A 20415-nucleotide genomic window follows, 5' to 3' on the forward strand; every position below is an offset into this window, starting at 1 on the left:
TTATCTCCTCCCTAAATTTACAAATTTCAGTATGACTCCACCTAAGTCCAGCCCCTCATGACTCGATGGCACACCCACACAGCCTAGCCTTGTCCCACCAGCATGGCTGAAATAGTTAGCAGAGCTGCACTGATCTGCTCGTATACAAGCTGAGGCACAGCCGAAGGAGGAATGCCAAGCTGGAGCTATTCTTGTTTCCATTCCTGTCTCCCTGCTCTCCACAACATGGAAAGCAGCAGTGGATGAAAAACACAAAGAATAGAAAGCAGCCTGGAAAAGCTAACAGCTTACAGTTCTAAAGTCTAACATTTAATACTATTAGGGTAAGTTGTCCCAAAGTTTTCAACAACAGCTTGAATCTTAGCGATCAGGCCCTTTTGGGGTTCAGTTAAGATTGAGACCTTGTTTAGACTGCAGCACAAGTTCAGACCAACTATTTTTTAGACTGAGGCTTAAGTCAGCGCCAGCTGGCTGTGTTGGCTCCAAAGACATTTCTTTCTACACGTGACGCTGATAAAGTATAAACATCTCTCCACAGAAAAGAAAACTACCATGAGGTGCTGTGGAGGAAATTCATGATGTCTTTCCTAACCAAGAAGTCACATATCATATGCCATAAAAGTGACATATCAAACATGTCTCAAGGAAATATTCTGAAAGTCAGGTTACCATCTGGTAAATCTTCCTCATTTCAAGCACTGTCGTGTAATTTGTGACAGGAAGTAATGCTGCATCTGCAACTGGGTCAGATCAGCAGGATTATTCACATCATGAACCAACATCCACCTAGGCACCTAGGAGCAATTTAAAAGGAGGGGGGAACAATACCAAAGAGGGCGTACTATAAAGCACATTACGGGTGCAGCTGTTACTTACAAAGGACACGGGACATTATGATTACTTACCTGCATCCATCATCACTGACTGCTCCCACCTAAGGCCTCAGACGAGTCTGATTCCTCCTGGGTCGTTGTGCTACTTCCTCAGTGTAACCCAGTGATGTCCTTGTGTTCTCCTAGTGCTAACGTCAGCCTCTCTCTGTGTATAGATTCCCTGGACCTTGGCCTGTTTTCCTTCCCCGTGGACCCTGAGTGGATAAGCGAAAGAGTGAGTTTGGACTGGATTATTGTGTGGATTGCCGTGAGTCAGTGAGCGTGTGAAGAGGAGTTTGGACCTTCCCCTGGCTGCCCTGGACCCAGCTTCGTCCCCCCAGCACTGTATATATGTATATATCTCACCTGGTGACACCTGTGTAAATAAACTCATTCAGAGTCCTGTGTTTGAGTCATGCACTCGTAATCGTGACAGTTATGCAGATGGGAACTGATAAGAATTTAGTGATTATAAATTCATTATCAATATCACTTATTGATTCGATTCCTTATCGATTCTCATTGGCTCCAGTTTGAGGGTCACCATCACCTCTCAGCAGCATATCAAAGACATTACATCCATGCACATTAACTACATGCTGTGTGATCAAACATTCGTGCATGTTGGAGGTGTTCCCCGCTTTGTTGTGATCGGTGATGTTAAAAAAGTGAATGCACATATTACACAGAACACTTGTCTTAAAAGTAATGCAGTACGGTACTTCATTACACCCAGGATAAAGACATTCGTGTACTACTCGTTACTTTCATGTTACTCTGTAAGAAGATCTGAACACTGTCACATAGTTACCACTGAACAATATAAACCTACAGGCTACAGTCACACACACCAACACAATCCTATCCTGATGACCTCACACGTGATCTTTCTCTGAGTGTGTCGGTATGAGCACAAAGCAAAGATGAAAACCAGCACAAAGAGACTTCATGACGGTTGTCACGGTGATTCTACTGTAGAAACATGAACAGGTAGAAACGGAAGCTGCAGCCTGACTGCTGTTCAGCAGCAGCTCAGGTTATCACGGTGCTGGGCTGGGTCAGCACTTCCTCAGCTTCAGCATCCCTCTGAGTTCTTGGCTATTAGAGTTAGCATGCTGTTTGTGCAGGTGCTTGCTAAGAGCCAAAGTTGTGTTAACAGTATGATGCAGCTGTTTCTGTCCTGCAGCAGTCTCCACTTTACAATCGCGCTCTCATCCTTTCTCCTACAATAATAAAAGCCTCGTCCATATGCTCTAAACTGTGCCACTATTTCCTCCTCTGACATCAGCTGATCGTAGCGGGAGCGCAAGAACAGATAAACGGGATCGCTAGGCAGGCAGACTAACGATTCCAAGGAACTGGACTGCTGGGAACAGGTTCTCTACAAGAACCATCCCTATATGCAGATGATATCTATCTATGAAGCCAGATGATAAGCACCAATTAGTTACTGTAGGAATGTCATCAAGACCATTTTTTGCTTCTAAATTCAGATAAAACTGAGGTTATGGTGCTTGGCTCTTTTATTACTTGCAGGCTGAACTACTGTAATTTGTTATTATCAGGATGGCAGCCTGGGCTGCAGGAGGCTTCCCATGATGAACTGAGCATTTCCTCTTCACTCACCTGTGTTTGTACACCACTCTACATCTAATCATTATTAATCTCTGGTTCTCTTCCTGTCTTCCTCCCCAACTGGTCACTGTAGATGGGCCTGGTTCTCCAGGAGATTTCTTCCTGTTCAAAGGGAGTTTTTCCTTCCCCCTGTTGCCAAGTGATACTCACAGGGGCTCATCTGATTGTTCTCTGTATGATTGTAGGGTCTTCACCTTACAATATGAAGTGCTTTGAGGTAACTGTTGTTTTGATTTGGGACTATAAAGTAGCAGAAACAGCTTCAGCAGGTATGCTCCAAGTCTTACTTCATTTTCATGTTCACATACTGCAGGATGGCTCGTCTCCAGGATCACCATGTCCTTACTGATGGAGCTCCAGTCAGCCATGACCTGCTGGAGAGCTGTCTCCTTATGGGGTACTGTCTCTGTAGATGATGTCTTTGTGTTTTTTTCTCAGCGCCATGGAGTGATCAGCTGAGCAGCTCTGTTCTCCAGTTCCTGCCCCACGGCATGCAAGCATGGAATAGGATTTTAACATGCTCACCTGCCATGTGAAAACTACCCCAGCAGTGCACTCAACCCAGAAACTGCTACAGACACACAGTGGAGTGTTTACATACAAACACAAACGGCTCACAGACTGTCATGTGTCTCATTGCAGTGAGTGATCTACATGGTAAGAAGAAATGTAGACATGTTACTGCAAAAGAAGCTTTCTGGGGTCTAAATATTGACCTGCTGGCTGTTACAATGAGTCCATTCCTTGCAGAGGGAATTCATCACTGCTGTTGTTGTCTGAACCCAGTTTAAGTCAAAGCACAGTTTGAACAGAGCTCAACCAAATGACTGTGGCTATGAATGATAATGGATCCTTAACACATCTGCTCCACTGCCACAAGGACAGATGCAGCTCTACCACGTCGTGCAACAACACCTGCACTCATTTCAGATTTAACTTTCATTTGCATATTTAAGACACTTCATTCATTGCTTATTTAATTAAACTCCTTCTTTACTGTATTTTATTTTTGTTTTTGTCATCTGACCTGTTTAGTTCTCTGATGTTGTATCTTAATGAGTTGGTAAATGTTTTCATGCTTTAACTGCTGTGCCACAATAATTTCCCAGCTTCTGGGATAAATAAATTATTTCTCATCTCTTCTAATCTAATCTTAGCAACAAAACTTTGCAAATGTACATATCTATGACTGAGTCAGTGTAAAGAACAGACAGTTTACTGAAGCACTGACTTTGAGTGTTAAGGTTAATGATGACAGGATACCTCTGCCCTCTACGCCATGACAGCGACCCCAAAGGTAAAAGCTGTTTACTTAAATAAGTTGGGCTGCTTCATAATAACAGTCAAGAAGCTGTGAGAACAAAATCTTTTAACATATGATTTTTAAAAGAGGCTGATTTTAAATCTGTGGAAATCCAACCAACATCTTTCAGTTATACAGTCATATTTGGTTATTGAAGGCATCTCCATGGCACACGTTATGAAAAACACATGGCACACAGGATGAGGCAGAAAGCTGCTCCATGCAGTCGTCTGCTGTGGTCATTTATGTACATTAAGGGAATTCCATGCTCCAAAATTGCTCACTGGCAGCCTCCCAGTGTCCTGATTTAAACCCTGCACCATGTGGAACTGAGAGATGCTGAAACGACTACTGTGGCTTTCGTAATAGGAAACTTTCTACAGGTTCTCATTAGTACTGACTCAACATTTGGCTTTTCGTGGACACAGCATCTGTTAGACCTTAAGAAGAGGGGCTCTGGTAGCTGTGCTCTTTAGGTGGTAGTAATAAACATCGTATAGGCACAAGTAAGAACATGACAATCAGTTAATCAGAACTTGATATGCAGGTCTTCATGAAAGATTTGGGAGCTAAAAACGATGTGTAGATGCAGCTTCTAAGTTTTCTTGATGGCTTTTGATCTCTTTCAGTGTTTTCTGTGTCTTCATGTAAAATGCTCAGACATCAGGGCTCGGTGGGACTGAGCAGTAAGAATCGACCCCACACACTGTGATAGGTCAAAGGGATGTATCCCGCAGAAAAGCCGTGAATCACCTTCAACATTTTCAAAATATATTCCCATTGAACTGATTTCCCCATTTGCTGTATTAGCGTGTTTTGCGCAGGACATCCTTCACATCTGAGATGTGTAAGTTTGAATATCACTTCTATGTCCATCGTCAAAACGAAAGAAATCCCCGAGATAAAGATACAGTCATTTTACTTTGAAATCCTCCCATCGGACATGTTTCCTGCTGTAGCGTATCTAACTTGACGCAGCGCAGTGGTCCACCGCAGCATCCAGGAGGAGACTGAAGTGTGAAGAGACGGCTGACGAGCTGCAGCTTGTGAGGTGAGTGTAGATACTGTGGAGGTGGGTGTTTGAGGATTATGAACCACAGTCCACGTTTGTCCGTGTGAGCTGTGAGGCGGTGGTCAGCTCCTCTGTGTTTGCAGTGAGGTCTGTTTCAAGGTTAGTTTTACGAGCAGTGATTCGTGTTCTCATAGAGGTGGCACAGGATGAGGCTGTGGGGCACTTGGTATCCTGCCACACAGCGGAGTTACGTCGTTGTTTATAGATATTCATATTTAAAATGAGTATGAATGAAGCGGCTGTAGGCCTGAGCCAGCAGCGTCCTTGAGCAGTGAAGGACAGAGCTGCATCAGCAGGGATGCAGTGACGTCAGCGATGCTCTGTAAGCCTCTGTTGATGCACGAATCACCAACAGGAACTACATTTATGACGTTGATGATTATTAATCCTGGTGATTCCTTATGTGGCTTTCATCGTCCTGAGATGTGGAGCCCAGCCCGCTGTCGTGCGTCGTGTGGCCTAGTGCCCGTAAAGCCGGTCTGACAGACGCGCATTAGCATCTTTAGCCTGTTCTAGCATCATCCGTTTACTTACAGTACACGAGTGAGACATAGACCTGCTAAAACCAGACTCCTGCCAGCGCATTCATCCTCTATACGATTTATGAGGTGTGTGTGGTGTTTCCTGTCTGTGGCGTGTCAGTGGGATTTTTGGTTTTTACAGTGCACTCGTCTTATTTGACTTCCTGCTGCTGTAGGACGCTTCCATCAGCACCGTGCAGTTTAAAGTGTGTCTCTGAGAGCTTGTACAAAATGAGCTGATAATGGACAGGTGCAAGATTATCCATGGGTACACCCTCATACACTCAGGAGGATGCTGTATCTCATTAGTGTCACCAAGTCATCTAACAAGACATTGTGTAGAGGCTGTAGCAGCCAAACAACAACTGTCAAATCCACATTTCAGTGTTTTTCTCAAAACAGATTTCCCACTTTATTCTCAAAATGACCAACAATATTTTTTGTTGGTCCTAATACTGCGTCTTATGTCTCTGGTGTGTGGGAGGTGACCCCGATCAAGCCCACACAGAGAGGACAGGTGTAGAAATGCCCCCACCAGGGTTTTCACCTGGAGCTTTCTTGTGAGGAAGCCGTGCTCAAACAGAGTTTAAAGACACAAATAACTATTTGATTATTTTACAGATAAAACACTGAAGAAAATGATTAGTAACTGCAGCCCGTATAAACCTGAAACCATACTACGCTTTATTATAGGAAAGTCTGAAGAGTGCAGTCAAGTATAATGAGACTATGGTATATTTGCTATATTATCTAGTTATTGTGCACTGTGTACTTGTTATTGAATCTTCCTGTCGTTGCTGCAGTGTTTGTTGATCCTAGCTGAGGTGGAGTGCAGAGGTCATCATGGGGGAACTGTTCAGAAGTGAGGAGATGACTCTGGCCCAGCTCTTTCTCCAGTCAGAGGCAGCCTACTGCTGTGTGAGCGAGCTGGGAGAACTGGGCATGGTCCAGTTTAGAGATGTGAGTATGAATGGTGCCAGACTGACACTGACATGTCATTTTTGATTATCATGGTGTAAGCTGGTTTTAGTGAATGACAAATTCCAATAATACATTTTGAAACATGTATTTCTGGTCTTTTTCTAACAACAGCTGAATCCAGATGTAAACGTGTTCCAGCGCAAGTTTGTGAATGAAGTGAGGAGATGCGAGGAGATGGACAGGAAGCTGAGTGAGTGCTGCTGCTGAGTCTGACTCACTTTCTGTTCCCTTGTTGTGGTAACGAGGTAATCACCGAGTTTCCTTGATGAACAGGGTTTGTTGAGAAGGAGATCAAAAAGGCCAACATCCCGACAGTGGACACTGGAGAGAACCCGGAAGTACCTTTTCCCAGAGACATGATTGATCTGGAGGTAATCAGCCATTTCCAAAACAGTGTTTCCTTCTTGTCCATAGCTTTTATTGAGTTGGTACAAAATGTTGTATCTATCAAAATAACGTATCAACATTATCACAATTAACTGTGTGTGTTTGGCAGGCCACATTTGAGAAGCTGGAGAATGAACTAAAGGAGATAAACACCAACCAGGAAGCCCTGAAGAAGAACTTCCTGGAGCTGACGGAGCTCAAACACATCCTCCATCGAACGCAGCAGTTTTTTAACGAGGTTTGCTCACACATACACTACACAGAAGAACAAAGAGTGTTAGAGCACTGGTGGCTTTGTTTATGCATCGATTAAGGCAGCAGTTCCCTGTCAGACAGCAGACGATGACATTAGCTTTGCAGCTACAACATTGTCTGGAGCCGCCTGCTGTGCCTCCAGAATGTTTGGGACAAACACAGTTTTGCAGTTTTACCTCTGAACACTGGATTGTAAATCAAACATCGAGTATCTTATTGAAGTGCAGACTTTTGGCTTTAATTCAAAACATTTTTGAGAGATTTTATTTAAGAACTGCAGCTATGTCCGTAAACAGTCCACAGCCTTCAAGTTTCTGGGACAGTGGACTGACAGCAGATCAGTCAGCTGTCAGTGGTGCAGGCCTGGTGAGGAAGCAGACACAACGTCTGAAGTTGATTTAAAGTATTGACTTTGTGTTTTATGCCTTTCGCTGCTTTTAAATGTAATTTTAAATACGAGGCTCAAAGAGATGTTAGTGCAGGTGAGGGCGGGCATCATTAGGCTGGATAAACCTACAGCGTCAGACAGGAAGGAGGCGGTTAACTCAACATGGATGACTGAATGCACCAACAGGCCTGAGAGAAGACAAAGTGCATGATGGCAGAATTATTTCCATGATTAGGAAAAAACCCTTTCATAACATGTAACCAGGACAGAAACACTCAGGCAGGTGCGTCCCCGTCAGAGTCTACCGTCACCGTTAGCCTAGTTTACAACAAGGAGCAAACCACTGATTACTCTCACAGTCTGTACACAGACATACTGGGACGGGTGGAACCAAAGTGACCAGTGGTGCAGTGAAGGGCTCAGACACTGATAACACAGCACACCACAGTGCAAAGGACCCAAAACTAACTGCAAAAGCATGATGGGAAAAACTTCAATATCAGAGTCAGTCATTAATGTGAGGCCAGCTTTTCTGTTACTGAGTACCAGAGTGGATGCAGACAGACCCACAAACCAGCTTCTCTGGGACTTTTCTGTCCTGGCCTGGTCCCAGTTCTGTTCGTGGTTATAGTGTGGAGCTCCTGTTTCCCGGTGTCTCTGCGTTACCTTGCTTCCTGTTTTATTTTGGTAGTCTGTTGTCCAGTGTGTGTTGCATTCAGTTTTACTGCCTTGTTTTCACCTGTATGTTTGCACACCTGTTCCCTTGTGTGTCTATGCTGTATGGCCTCAGTCCTGCCTTTGTCCTTGTTGTACTGTGTGCGCTCTGGCAGTGATGTATTCGTTGTTTTATTTTATTAGGATCACTTTCCTGTTAAACAAATACTATAAGCTTCTTCAGTTTCCCATTCCATGCACCTGCTCTGTGAGTGTTCCAGGTCACATGAGTCTGTACAACAAATTTGTGACTAGCTGACCTAAAAACGTCTTTCGAACATAAAATGTAAAAGAATGGTTCTAGTAGTCACAGCACTCTGCAGTAACTCACTGGAACATGTGTTAACTCTTTATTTGATACTTCAGTGATGTTTCACACCCTGTGCAACTGTTACAGGCCTTGCAGCGGCAGTGCAAAAGTCTTTGTGTGATGCATGGGCCTAACTGCTAACTTCCTACACCTGATGAGGTGCTTTTTGTTATTTTGTTGGCAGATGGAGGATCCTAACCTGCTGGAGGAGTCATCGGCTCTGATGGAGGGTAGTGAGGGGGGCCGCGGGGCCCCACTCAGACTAGGGTAAATAATAAGGATAAATGTATAAAGTAACATCAATTTAAAAAACTAAAAATGATCTTCTGGCTCTCTCATGGTTAGTGATCCTGGGGAGCTATAAACTCCACAGTGAAGGAATGGTTAATGGTGAAAGGACTTCCTCTTATGAGCACTTTATACAACGCGCCTCGTTCACACAAGCAGAAGTGCTTTCTCTCTAACACTCACACTCCACTGGATGCATCAGAGAGCAACTTGGGGTTAGCATCTTGCTGAACAGTGTTTGGCAGGCAGACTGGAGCAGACAGGGATCGAACCATCAACCTTCTGATTAGTAGATAACCTGCTGTACCTGCTGAACTACAGTCAGTCTAAACATCAGAAAAAGCCAACCTTATCTGCTGATGCAGGAGGAGCTAGATGCTGTGATTTGCTAAATGCTCACCACAGAACTGAAGAAGTACTGAGATTGTTGTCTCTTATAACTGCTCTCTCTGGGAGTTTGCATGTTTAGCTCGTTTGGCTAAAGGCGTGTCGCCACAGTACTCGTCAGAATTTCATCAAATATATGATCCTGATCCCTTAGTGCAGGGATAGGCAACTCCAGGCCTCGAGCGCTGGTGTCCTGCAGGTTTTAGATCTCCCCCTGGGTCAACACACCTGAATATAATGATGAGTTCGTTATCAGGCCTCTGGAGAACTTCAAGACATGTTGAGGAGGTCATTGAGCCATTTCAATCAGCTGTGTTGGATCAAGGACACCGGCCCTCGAGGCCTGGAGTTGGACACCTGTGTCTTAGTGGATCTCAAGGTCACATTTGTCTCTCGTGAACTGTGATGGATTATAAGCTGCGACGTTTCTGTCGTGCTGGTTTCGTGTCTGTGCAGTTTTGTGGCCGGAGTGATCAGCAGGGAGAGGATTCCCACCTTTGAGCGGATGCTGTGGAGGGTGTGCCGTGGTAATGTCTTTTTAAGGAAGGCAGAGATCGAGGACCCACTAGAGGACCCCACCACAGTGAGTATAGTAATAGTGGAGTTGTGGAGAGTAGTAATGAGAACAGAATTTCAAACAAGAATGGAATAATAAAGCACATAAATAATACATGTGGGGTTAAACACAGAGCACTATCTAATGTTTCGTTCCCTTTCAACAGGGAGACCAAGTCCACAAGTCAGTGTTCATCATCTTCTTCCAGGGTGACCAGCTGAAGAACCGGGTGAAGAAGATCTGTGAGGGGTGGGTGTTGCATGAAAAACCGTTGCTGCTGTCACTGTTAGGTGTTATTGACAGTCTCCATTTTAAAATGTAGAATCACGCAGCGTGATGCTTATGTTTAGTCCTGACACGGTTTCACGATCACATAGTAGCATCACAGCTAAGTGCTAGTGAAGGTGGGAATGTGAGCGCTGTGTTACAGCTGTAAATCCACAGAGTGGAACATTTTCTGTAGAGAGTGACACACATGTCCCGTCTGTCTGTCGTCACGAAAGGCTTTGATCTTATTCTAGTAAAATGTACGACATGTCCCGTGTAACATGGCCTGTGATAAAGTCAGGGAGGCTCAGGGAGGGGCGGGGCCATCTGCTGCGACCGGTGTGTGAGAGCGATGTGTGGTCAGACTGACTGTGGCGTTCCTGCAGGTTCCGTGCGTCGCTCTACCCCTGCCCAGAGACCCCGCAGGAGAGGAAGGAGATGCTGGCTGGAGTCAACAGCCGCATCGATGACCTCCAAATGGTAAGTTATGTGTGCTCTACAGGCATCAGCCAAATGCTTACAGTCTTGTAAAAATAAAGCAGAGGGGAGGAGTCGACCCTGGACAGATGCCTATTTATTGTCTAAGCCGCAGAGCTGTTAGCAGTGCACTTCTTTTGCTCACTAAACCAGATGAAATCCATGAGACGCTTTGCACAACAGTGTGCTCTGGCTCCTGCACCTTTCCTTGAGAACATTTATTTCCAGTCAAATTACAAAGGCCCTTGTAGTGTAGACAGGCTTCATTGTGCTACACGTCTTATCTTTGAAAGAGCCGCGTCCTTTATGTGCTGTGGTTCCCCCGTTTCTCCTTATTAAGACAGGAAAAAAGCCTGCTCTGCTTGAAAGGTCTGCACCGGTCTGATCCTGCCAGACGCACACCCTGCCACAGCAGAGCCGAGCAGTACACTGAAATACAAGTTGTGTGAATGAATATAACGTAGGTTTTCTGCACTGCTAAAACTGCATATTTCAAACTTCAACAAGAAAACGTGAAAAATTAAAGAACCGTGTGTCAGGTTAACAGAATGAAACATCCTTCCACGCTGCTGCTGTAGGTGCTGAACCAAACCGAGGACCACCGTCAGCGAGTGCTGCAGGCTGCTTCTAAGACCATGCGGGTGTGGTTCATCAAGGTGAGGAAGATGAAGGCCATCTACCACACGCTGAACCTCTGCAACATCGACGTCACGCAGAAGTGTCTGATAGCTGAGGTGTGGTGTCCTGTCTCAGACCTGGACTCTATCCAGTTTGCTCTGCGCAGAGGAACGGTGAGTTTGGTTCTGTCTCTGCAACCTGTCGCACATTTCTCTGTTCTGCTTCTCGCGCTGTGCATCTGAGCCCACAGACACCCACGGTCACTCACAAACCTGGACTCAGGCTGGGATCTCTAGTCCTACTTTGGAGAATTTTTATAATCTAATCAGAAGTGCAAAGAGCAGATGATGCTGTTGAAATGTTCCCATAGTTACTACCCAGCGGTAAGTAAGTAAAACTTTATGGCACCTTTTAAGAAATACAGTCACGAAGTGCTTCACAAGAGCCAACAATGCATAAAAAACAAGAAACATGAATACAAAACAGGTTTAAAACAATATGTTTTAAACTGGAGGCGACTGATCTGAAGTCCGAAGAGAGAGTTCCAGAGTGTGGGCCCACTGAACACACGGCTCTGATCCTTTTGTGTTCAGCTCAGTGTGGGGCGCCGTGAGCCGGCCCTGGTCACAGGACCATGAGGGACACATGGGTGCAGAAGCTCTCTGATATAAACTAGTGCCTGTACATGAAACGCTCTCCATGTCAATAAAAGAATCTTATATTGCACGCTGAAATAAACCAGAAGCCAGTGCAGCTGCATCAGGATCACGTGAAGGATTTTGTCGAAGCCTGTCGGGATCATTCTGAGCAAACGCTCTACGGAGGTTTTGCTAAGACGTGTGCACTGCAGGAATCCAAATGTGATGAAACAACAGCGTGAATAATCAGGACGTGACACACTGCAGCTTATGTTTTAGATGATAAACACAGGAAGGAGTCTTCACATGTGCATCCACACGGGCCGCAGAACCAACACGTCCAAGTGTCTCCTTTATCCCAGACACACATGTTTCTGCTGCACAGACAGTTATTTCAGTTTGTCTTGATTTAGTTGAAGAAAACTGTCTGCCATCCACCGTTTACCAGTGTCTAGGCACTTTCATTCAAGTGAAACAAAGTGCACAGCTGAATATCATCTGCATAGCAGAGATAAGAGATGTCTGAGCAGAATGGAAAGAAATGTATAGAAAAACACTTCTATATGTCATATTTTAGGATAAAGAGCTGGTCCAGTGTTCCGCGACCAGGACGAAAACCGCATTGTTCCTCCTGTATCCGAGGTTCGACTAGCGGACGAACTCTCCTTTCCAGCACCCTGGCATAGACTTTCCCAGGGAGGCTGAGGAGTGTGATCCCCCTGTAGTTGGAACACACCCTCTGGTCCCCCTTCTTAAAGATGGGGACCACCATCCCGGTCTGCCAGTCCACAGGTACTGCCCCTGATCTCCACGCAACATTGCAGAGGCGTGTCAACCAGGACAGCCCTACAACGTCCAGAGCCTTCAGGAACTCGGGGCGGACCTCATCAACACCAGGGGCTCTGCCACCAAGGAGTTGTTTAACTGCCTCAGTGACCTCACCCCCGGAAATTGGCGGGTCATTCCCCTCATCCCCAGACTCTGCTTCCTCCTCGGAAGACATGTCAGTGGGATTAAGGAGGTCCTCGAAGTATTCCTTCTACCGCCTGACAATTTTCTCAGTCGACGTCAGCAGCGCTCCGCCAGCACTATACACAGTGCAGGTAGAGCACTGCTTTCCCCTCCTGAGATGCCTGACGGTTTGCCAGAATCTCTTCGAGGCAGTCCGAAAGTCTTTTTCCATGGCCTCTCCGAACTCCTCCCACACCCGAGTTTTTGCTTCAGCCACTGCTCGAGCCGCATTCCGCTTGGCCTGTCGATACCTGTCGGCTGCCTCTGGAGTCCCGCAGGCTAACCAAGCCCGATAGGACTCCTTCTTCAGCCTGGTGGCTCCCTTCACCTCTGGTGTCCACCATTTGGTTCGGGGATTACCACCACGGCAGGCACCAACCACCTTGCGGCCACAGCTCAATGCAGCAGCTTCGGCAATGGAGACGCTGAACATGGTCCATTCGGACTCAATGTCCCCAGTCTCCCTCGGAATGCTGTTGAAGCTCTGCCGGAGGTGTGCGTTCAAGATCTCGCGGACTGGGGCCTCTGCTAGACGTTCCCAGTACACCCTCACTACGCATTTAGGTGCACCAGGTCTGTCCAGCGTCCTCCCCCGCCACCTGATCCAACTCACCACCAGGTGGTGATCAGTTGACAGCTCAGCCCCTCTCTTTACCCGAGTGTCCAGAACATATGGTCGCAGGTCTGGTGATACGATTACAAAATCGATCATCGACCTACGGCCTAGAGCGTCCTGGTGCCACGTGCACTTATGGACACTCTTATGTTCGAACAGGGTGTTTGTTATGGCCAAACTGTGATTAGCACAGAAGTCCAATAACAAAGCACCGCTCGGGTTCAGATCAGGGAGGCCGTTCCTCCCAATCACGCCCCTCCAGGTCTCGCTGTCGTTACCCACGTGAGCATTGAAGTCTCCCAGCAGGACAACAGAGTCTCCAGGTGGAGCACCTTCCAGCACCCCCCCCCAGGGACTCTAAGAAGGCTGGGTACTCCGAACTGCCACTTGGCGCATAAGCGCAGATGACAGTCAGGACCCGTTCCCCGACCCTAAGGCGCAGGGAACAAACCCTCTCATCCACCGGGAAAAACCCCAACGTACCGGCAGCAAGCCGAGGGGATATTAGAATACCCACCCCAGCCCGCCGCCTCTCACCAGGGGCAACTCAGCCCGGCACACAATGCACCCGACCCCTATGGCGCCTCCTGCAGGTGGTGGGCCTGCGGGAGGATGGGCCCATGTCTCCTCTTCAGGCTGTGCCCGGCCGGGCCCCATGGACTAAGGCCCGGCCACCAGACGCTCGCCCTCGGGCACCCTCCCCGGGCCTGGCTCCAGGGCGGGGCCCCGGTAACCCTATCCCGGGCAGGGTAAACTGTTCCCTCGATATTCTTTTCATAAGGGTCTTCTGAATCGCTCTTTGTCTGGTCCCTCACCCAGGACCAATTTGCCATGGGAGACCCTACCAGGGGGCAAAAGCCCCCAGACAACATAGCCCCTGGGATCCCTGGGACACACAAACCCCTCCACCACGATAAGGTAGCGATTCATGGAGGAGAGGTGTCCTGTGGGAGGTGTTGCGGGAGTATGGGGTGTCTGGCCCATTGCTACGGGCCATTCGATCCCTATACAACCGTTGTAAGAGCTTGGTTCGCATTGCCAGCAATAAGTCGGACTCGTTCCCGGTGGGTGATGGGCTCCGCCAGGGCTGCCCTTTGTCTCCGGTTCTGTTCATAATTTTTATGGACAGGATTTCTAGGCGCAGCCAAGTGGCGGAGGGCTTTCGCTTTGGTGGCCTCAGAATCTCATCTCTGATTTTTGCGGATGATGTGGTTCTGTTGGCTTCATCGGGTGAAGGCCTCCAGCTCGCACTGGAACGGTTCGCAGCCGAGTGTGAAGCAGCGGGAATGAGGATCAGCACCTCCAAATCTGAGGCCATGGTTCTCAGCCGGAAAAGGGTGGAGTGCCCACTCCGGGTCGGGGATGAGTTCCTGCCCCAAGTGGAGGAGTTCAAGTATCTCGGGGTCTTGTTCGCGAGTGATGGGAGAAGGGAGCCGGAGATCGACAGACGGATTGGGGCTGCAGCTGCAGTAATGCAGACGCTGCACCGGTCCGTCGTGGTGAAGAGGGAGCTGAGTGTAAAAGTGAAGCTCTCAATTTACCGGTCGATCTACGTCCCTACCCTCACCTATGGCCACGAGCTGTGGGTAGTGACCGAAAGAACGAGATCGCGGATACAAGCGGCAGAAATGAGCTTCCTCTGAAGGGTGGCTGGCCTCTCCCTTAGAGATAGGGTGAGAAGTTCGGCCATCCGGGAGGGGCTCAGAGTAGAGCAGCTGCTGCTCCACATCGAAAGGAGCCAGCTGAGGTGGTTCGGGCATCTGACAAGGATGCCCCCTGGGCGCCTCCTGGGTGAGGTGTTCCAGGCATGTCCCACCGGGAGGAGGTCCCGGGGCAGACCCAGGACACGCTGGAGAGATTATATCTCTCGGCTGGCCTGGGAACGCCTTGGTGTTCCCCCGTATAAGCTGGAGGAGGTGGCTGGGGAGAGGGAGGTCTGGGCCTCTTTGCTTAGGCTGCTGCCCCCGCGACCCGGCCTCGGATAAAGCGGATGAAGATGGATGGATGGATGGATATTTTACATTTAAGTTGGCACAGGGCAACAAAAGCCTCAGAAAGCTGCGTAATGCTTAAAGAACACCTGACGGGGAATCTTCCTATTTAGACTAATAAGTTACCTCAGCGGTCCCAAACCTTTTTTGCACCACGGACCAATATTTTCACGGACCGGCCTTTAAGGTGTCGCGGATAAATCCAACAAAATAAAATGATAGGACCAAGACACAAACTGTGGTGTTTTGCACCAGTACCAAGAGAAGATTTATTCAGGGAAACCGAGTTAATGATCAAAACCCTGAAAACCATAAATTTCACACCCGAGCCTCAAGTATCTGAGAGATGTTCTGTGTTTAGCTGTAAAGACAAAGTTCACTGGTCTGTGGACCTTTGGATAAGGAACATGGCCATGTTCTTTGTACAGGGCGAGGTCACAGTGACTGTGGAACTCACTGAGGTCTGAGGTCCAGTCAGAGGTTTTCTAAACGAGGCTTTATTTCACAGGAGAGGAGTGGATCAACAGTGCCCTCCATCCTAAACAGGATGCAGACCAAACAGACTCCACCCACCTTCAACAAGACCAACAAGTTCACATCAGGCTTCCAGAATATTGTGGACGCCTACGGCATCGGAAGTTACCGGGAAATCAATCCAGGTCATTGGCTCATATTGAAATGACTGTTCATTCAAACTTGTGATTGTGACTGCGGTGAATGTGAAGCTCTCCCTGACTCTGCAGCAGTTCAGTGTTCAGGCCAAACTAATCGAGTGTCAACCAAACGAACAGAGCGATTTTGGTTCTGTTACAAAGGATTCATTACTTTGTGTGTAAAATGTGTTATTTGCTTCTAGCCAAACATTTTAGTAAAGTTTCAGCAGCAGAGTTGAATGATGGTTGTTTGGATCCCCGTGTGCCTACAGCTCCGTACACCATCATCACCTTCCCCTTCCTGTTTGCTGTCATGTTTGGTGACATGGGCCACGGCCTGTTGATGACCTGCGCTGCCCTCTACCTGGTCATTCGAGAGAGTCGCCTCCTCGCCCAGAAGAGTGACAATGAGGTACGTTAACACAAGTAGAAGTAATCCAATATAGTAAATCATCGTTGTTCAGTCAGTGAGCAGAAGCATCATATTCCAGTGTTTTCTGTTTGCTTCTGTAGATGTTCAACATGATTTTTGCTGGGCGCTACATCATCCTCCTGATGGGGATCTTCTCCGTCTACACAGGCGTCATTTACAATGACTGTTTCTCTAAGTCACTCAACATGTTTGGGTCTGGCTGGAGTGTCAGGCCCATGTTTGGCCCCAAAGGAGCCAACTGGACGTGAGTTCAGGCTCTTCCTGCATCACAAATGAAGTTTAGATTTCCACTTTTCCTGTTTGTGACCACTACCAGACTAAAACCAGTACTGAATGTCATCCCCAGCACTAACTCGAAGCAGCTAACTAGAAGATTAAACTTACTTCAGTCTCCAAGAAATAACTGAAAACGCTATTGTTACGACCCGGCTATAGCTGGGACGTAACAGCTAAACCTTTAAAATTACCAACAGTAGCACAAACACAGCCTCAGAGGAAAAAACGAATCTGATGCATGTAATCCAGTTCAGCATGTGAGCCTGTAGGAACCTAAAGGGGACTTCTGTAGTCAGGAGCACTTGTTCAGCTGCTTGTTAACAATCTAATCAGCCAATCACTCACTTTGAACACGGCATGGTTGTTGTGTCAGACGGTCTGGTCTGCTGAGATCATCTCAGTGAGCAGCAGCTCTTTGGTGAAAATGCCTGTTTGATGTCAGCGCTAATAGGAAGTAAGTTAATAACATGCAGGAGAGCATCTCTGCACAAACTCTCATATTTAAGAGTGTTAGAATTTAAATGCAGCAAAGCTAATTATACAAAACACAAGATAACTGACTGTCAAGGTAAGACAGGAAGTCAACGTCATCATATGGGTCCAACCTGTTACTAGCGAGGTGTAACTAATGAAGTGGCCAGTGTGTGTGTGTGTGTGGCAGGTTCGTGCTCTAAACTGTTTCTCATCTTACAGCATGTATTGTAGTTCTTCTCCTTCCGTCTGTCCTAGGTCTGAGACTCTTGATGGAAATGCAGTTCTCCAGTTAGATCCTGCTATTCCCGGCGTGTTCGGTGGACCTTATCCACTCGGAATTGACCCGGTAAACAATACATGTACTCACTATAACAACGAAATCAAATTACCGGCTCTAATTGTGTCCAGTGCACGACAACCTGCTCATTTCATCTTGGGCTGGTGAAATCAGTGATAAGAATGCCAATAATCCAGTTTGTGAGCCAAGCAACAATCGATCCTGTCAGAGCTCCATAGCTGTCGGTCCTCACTGTGTTACAGAGATGATTAAACACCCCACAGATGTGAGACCGTGTGACACAATGAGTCACCTGCCCCTGAACCCTGTCTGAGAAAACTGCAGTATCCAGTAGGGCTGGGCCATATCATACCGTTCACGGTAATACCGGTATAATGTTGGGCAACGATAAGAAAATGAAATATGGCGATAGAGTATGGGTAAAACGCACATGGCGGAAAAAGCATGGCGGCGACAGAGAATGAGGAGGGCGAAAGCGGATCGTTGAATGAAACAGATGAACCAGAACTGGTTTGTAAAAATGCTGCAGCTTCAGTGGTGTGGAACTGGTTTAGCTTTCGTCCCTCAGATACACAACAAAGCACTATTTTTGGTAGCGCATGCTAGTGGGCCGTCGCTATTACCGTGTTTTTTGGAAAATACGACGCACTTAAAATCAATCCTTTGATTTTTCTGAAAGTCGACAGAGCCCCTTATAATCCCGTGTGCCTTATGTATGAACTCTGGTTGTGTTTACTGACCTCGAAACGATTTTATGTGCACGGCGCTCGAAAATCTGTCAAATGTTTCAGTACGACTTTGCTAAGCTACGAAGCCGCACCGCTTGATGGATTGTCGGAGCATTACGGCTATCGTAGGCGGAGCCTCGCGGAGTGATACGTACTGTGCTTCAACATAATATTACCGTATTGTGTGTGTATAACCTCTTTTTAAGTTTTGTGGATATTATACATGGTTATGCTGAAGATATGTCGGCCAGTTTCCACTGGAAATGCCTTTTAGCTAAACTGGAATTTGCATTTGCACTGTTAATTTTTTATATAACTTTAATGCACATAAATAACAGCTGCTTGTTTAAGTGAAAATACATTGATTTTTTATTTTTATTTTTTTTGCACTAATAAAGTTGAGGAGTTGTAAAGTATTTTGTCTCGTGTCAATTATATCGTCAGTTATATCGTTATTGCAAATTTTCAGATGTATATCGTGATAAATACTTTTGGTCATATCGCCCTCATATCATAAACTAACAACTGTACCTTTAAAAAAGACCATCTATCTGAGATCAGTGAGAGGTCAACACAGACCTGTATGTCAGCCTGTTTGTACTTGTGTCAGAGTAGCAGGGTGCTCTGCGTGTGCTCTTCGTTGAACCTGCTGTGTGCTCTCTGCAGATCTGGAATATTGCCACCAACAAGCTGACTTTCCTCAACTCCTTTAAGATGAAGATGTCCGTCATCCTGGGCGTCATCCACATGATATTTGGAGTGTCTCTCAGCCTCTTCAACCACCTGTAAGAGTCACACTGAGGGCTGATACTGAATGTTCAAACACTTTTCTTAGAACTAATAAGGTTGTGTGCCGTCTAGCTTCATATTCACAGCTGATCATTTTCAAACAGGCACCATGTTGTTCTGTTGTTCATGTGTGACCTCACTGCGCTGCAGGTACTTCAAGAAGCCTCTGAACATTTTCCTGGGCTTCATCCCAGAGATTGTCTTCATGTCGAGCTTGTTTGGCTACCTTGCCCTGCTGATCTTCTACAAGTGGACAGCCTACACCGCCCAGACTTCCAAGGATGCTCCCAGCCTGCTCATCCACTTTATCAACATGTGTCTCTTCAACTACGGTGACCCCACCAACAAACGCCTCTACGAGGGACAGGTGCTCCTTCCATTACCCACCCTCTCCTAACATATCCCCGTCACACTGACATGTTAGAGTCGTGCATGGACGTTCTCTCAGCAGTTCTACAGAGCAAACAGATATTTCGGTGTGCTTTACTTTCCCAATGACCTTTTTTCAGAAACTTGAGGTCAAGCTTCACTGTAGAACAAAAACAAACACAGCAGCTTGGAGCAGTTTGAGCTTTGCTTATTGATACCATCTCTTCTCATAAAGGTGCAGGTCGTGTCGTTCTGTCAGTATGCCGAGGTTTACCATTTAAATTACAAGTTTTAAATTGTTGAATTTTTGCAGTTTTAAATCGAGGTGATAATTTTTCATTTCCTGTTTCCTGTGTGTGTGTGTGTGTGTGTGTGTGTGTGTGTGTGTGATTTGAAATTCTTTATCATTCTCACCTCTCAGTATGATGGTTGTGCTGCTGGCACCTAGTGGGGTTCATTTGTTGGCTATAACACAGTATACAACAGTTCTACCTTAAAACATGAACATGGACAACCTGCACAGATGCTTTGTTGTTAGTGAAACGCTCTAGTGGTACAGTTGGGGTCAGGTATATACATTCATTACGGGGCTTAAAATCATGGTAATTTTGGCTTTTAATGATTCCTTTGAGTTGTTTTTTCAGCATGGGATACATCTTTAATGACTAAAAAAATAATTCAGTGCACAAGTTTGAATTTATTTAGGATTTTCTCATTTAAAAAAACCAAAAACATTAAATTCGCCTCTGTGGGCGGTCTATCCTCCAAGCTCGGGTCCTCCACCAGAGGCCTGGGAGCTTGAGGGTCCTGCAGTATCTTAGCTGTTCCCAGGACTGCGCTCTTCTGGACAGAGATGTTGTTCCCGGGATCTGCTGGAGCCACTCGCCTAGTTTGGGAGTCACTGCACTGAGTGCTCTGATTACCACTGGGACACTGTTACCTTCACCCTCTACATCCTCTCCAGCTCTTCTCTGAGTCCTTGGTATTTCTGCAGTTTCTCGTCTTCCTGATGTTGCTGTCATTCACTACATCGATCACTACGGCCGTCTTCTTCTGTTTGTCCTCCACCACTATGTCCGGTTGGTTAGCCACCACCATTTTGTCCGTC

General features: G+C 46.6%; 1 protein-coding gene across 5 annotated transcripts in view; it reads left to right on the forward strand.

Moving 5' to 3' along the window:
- The first annotated feature begins 4751 nt into the window (after nucleotides 1–4751).
- Nucleotides 4752–20415, forward strand: part of LOC146382176 (V-type proton ATPase 116 kDa subunit a 1-like) — a 30208-nt gene continuing 14544 nt past the window's right edge. For 4 of the 5 annotated variants that reach the window (XM_084938527.1, XM_084938529.1, XM_084938530.1 and 1 more), the window contains exons 1-16: nucleotides 4752–4861; nucleotides 6207–6363; nucleotides 6496–6574; nucleotides 6658–6755; nucleotides 6881–7009; nucleotides 8623–8705; nucleotides 9570–9696; nucleotides 9836–9918; nucleotides 10323–10416; nucleotides 10992–11204; nucleotides 15796–15946; nucleotides 16213–16352; nucleotides 16454–16617; nucleotides 17379–17469; nucleotides 18816–18934; nucleotides 19089–19305. In XM_084938527.1, the coding sequence (XP_084794653.1) occupies nucleotides 6247–6363; nucleotides 6496–6574; nucleotides 6658–6755; nucleotides 6881–7009; nucleotides 8623–8705; nucleotides 9570–9696; nucleotides 9836–9918; nucleotides 10323–10416; nucleotides 10992–11204; nucleotides 15796–15946; nucleotides 16213–16352; nucleotides 16454–16617; nucleotides 17379–17469; nucleotides 18816–18934; nucleotides 19089–19305 (1905 nt within the window). In that variant the 5' untranslated portion in view covers nucleotides 4752–4861; nucleotides 6207–6246. Of the gene's footprint in view, nucleotides 4862–4890; nucleotides 4982–6206; nucleotides 6364–6495; nucleotides 6575–6657; nucleotides 6756–6880; nucleotides 7010–8622; nucleotides 8706–9569; nucleotides 9697–9835; nucleotides 9919–10322; nucleotides 10417–10991; nucleotides 11205–15795; nucleotides 15947–16212; nucleotides 16353–16453; nucleotides 16618–17378; nucleotides 17470–18815; nucleotides 18935–19088; nucleotides 19306–20415 lie in introns of those variants that run through there. The other variant, XM_084938528.1, reaches the window with a different exon arrangement.

This window comes from Perissodus microlepis, chromosome 8 (genome assembly GCF_051167445.1).
Source record: "Perissodus microlepis isolate ML-2025 ecotype Zambia chromosome 8, ASM5116744v1, whole genome shotgun sequence".
In the NCBI taxonomy this organism is placed as follows: domain Eukaryota; kingdom Metazoa; phylum Chordata; class Actinopteri; order Cichliformes; family Cichlidae; genus Perissodus; species Perissodus microlepis.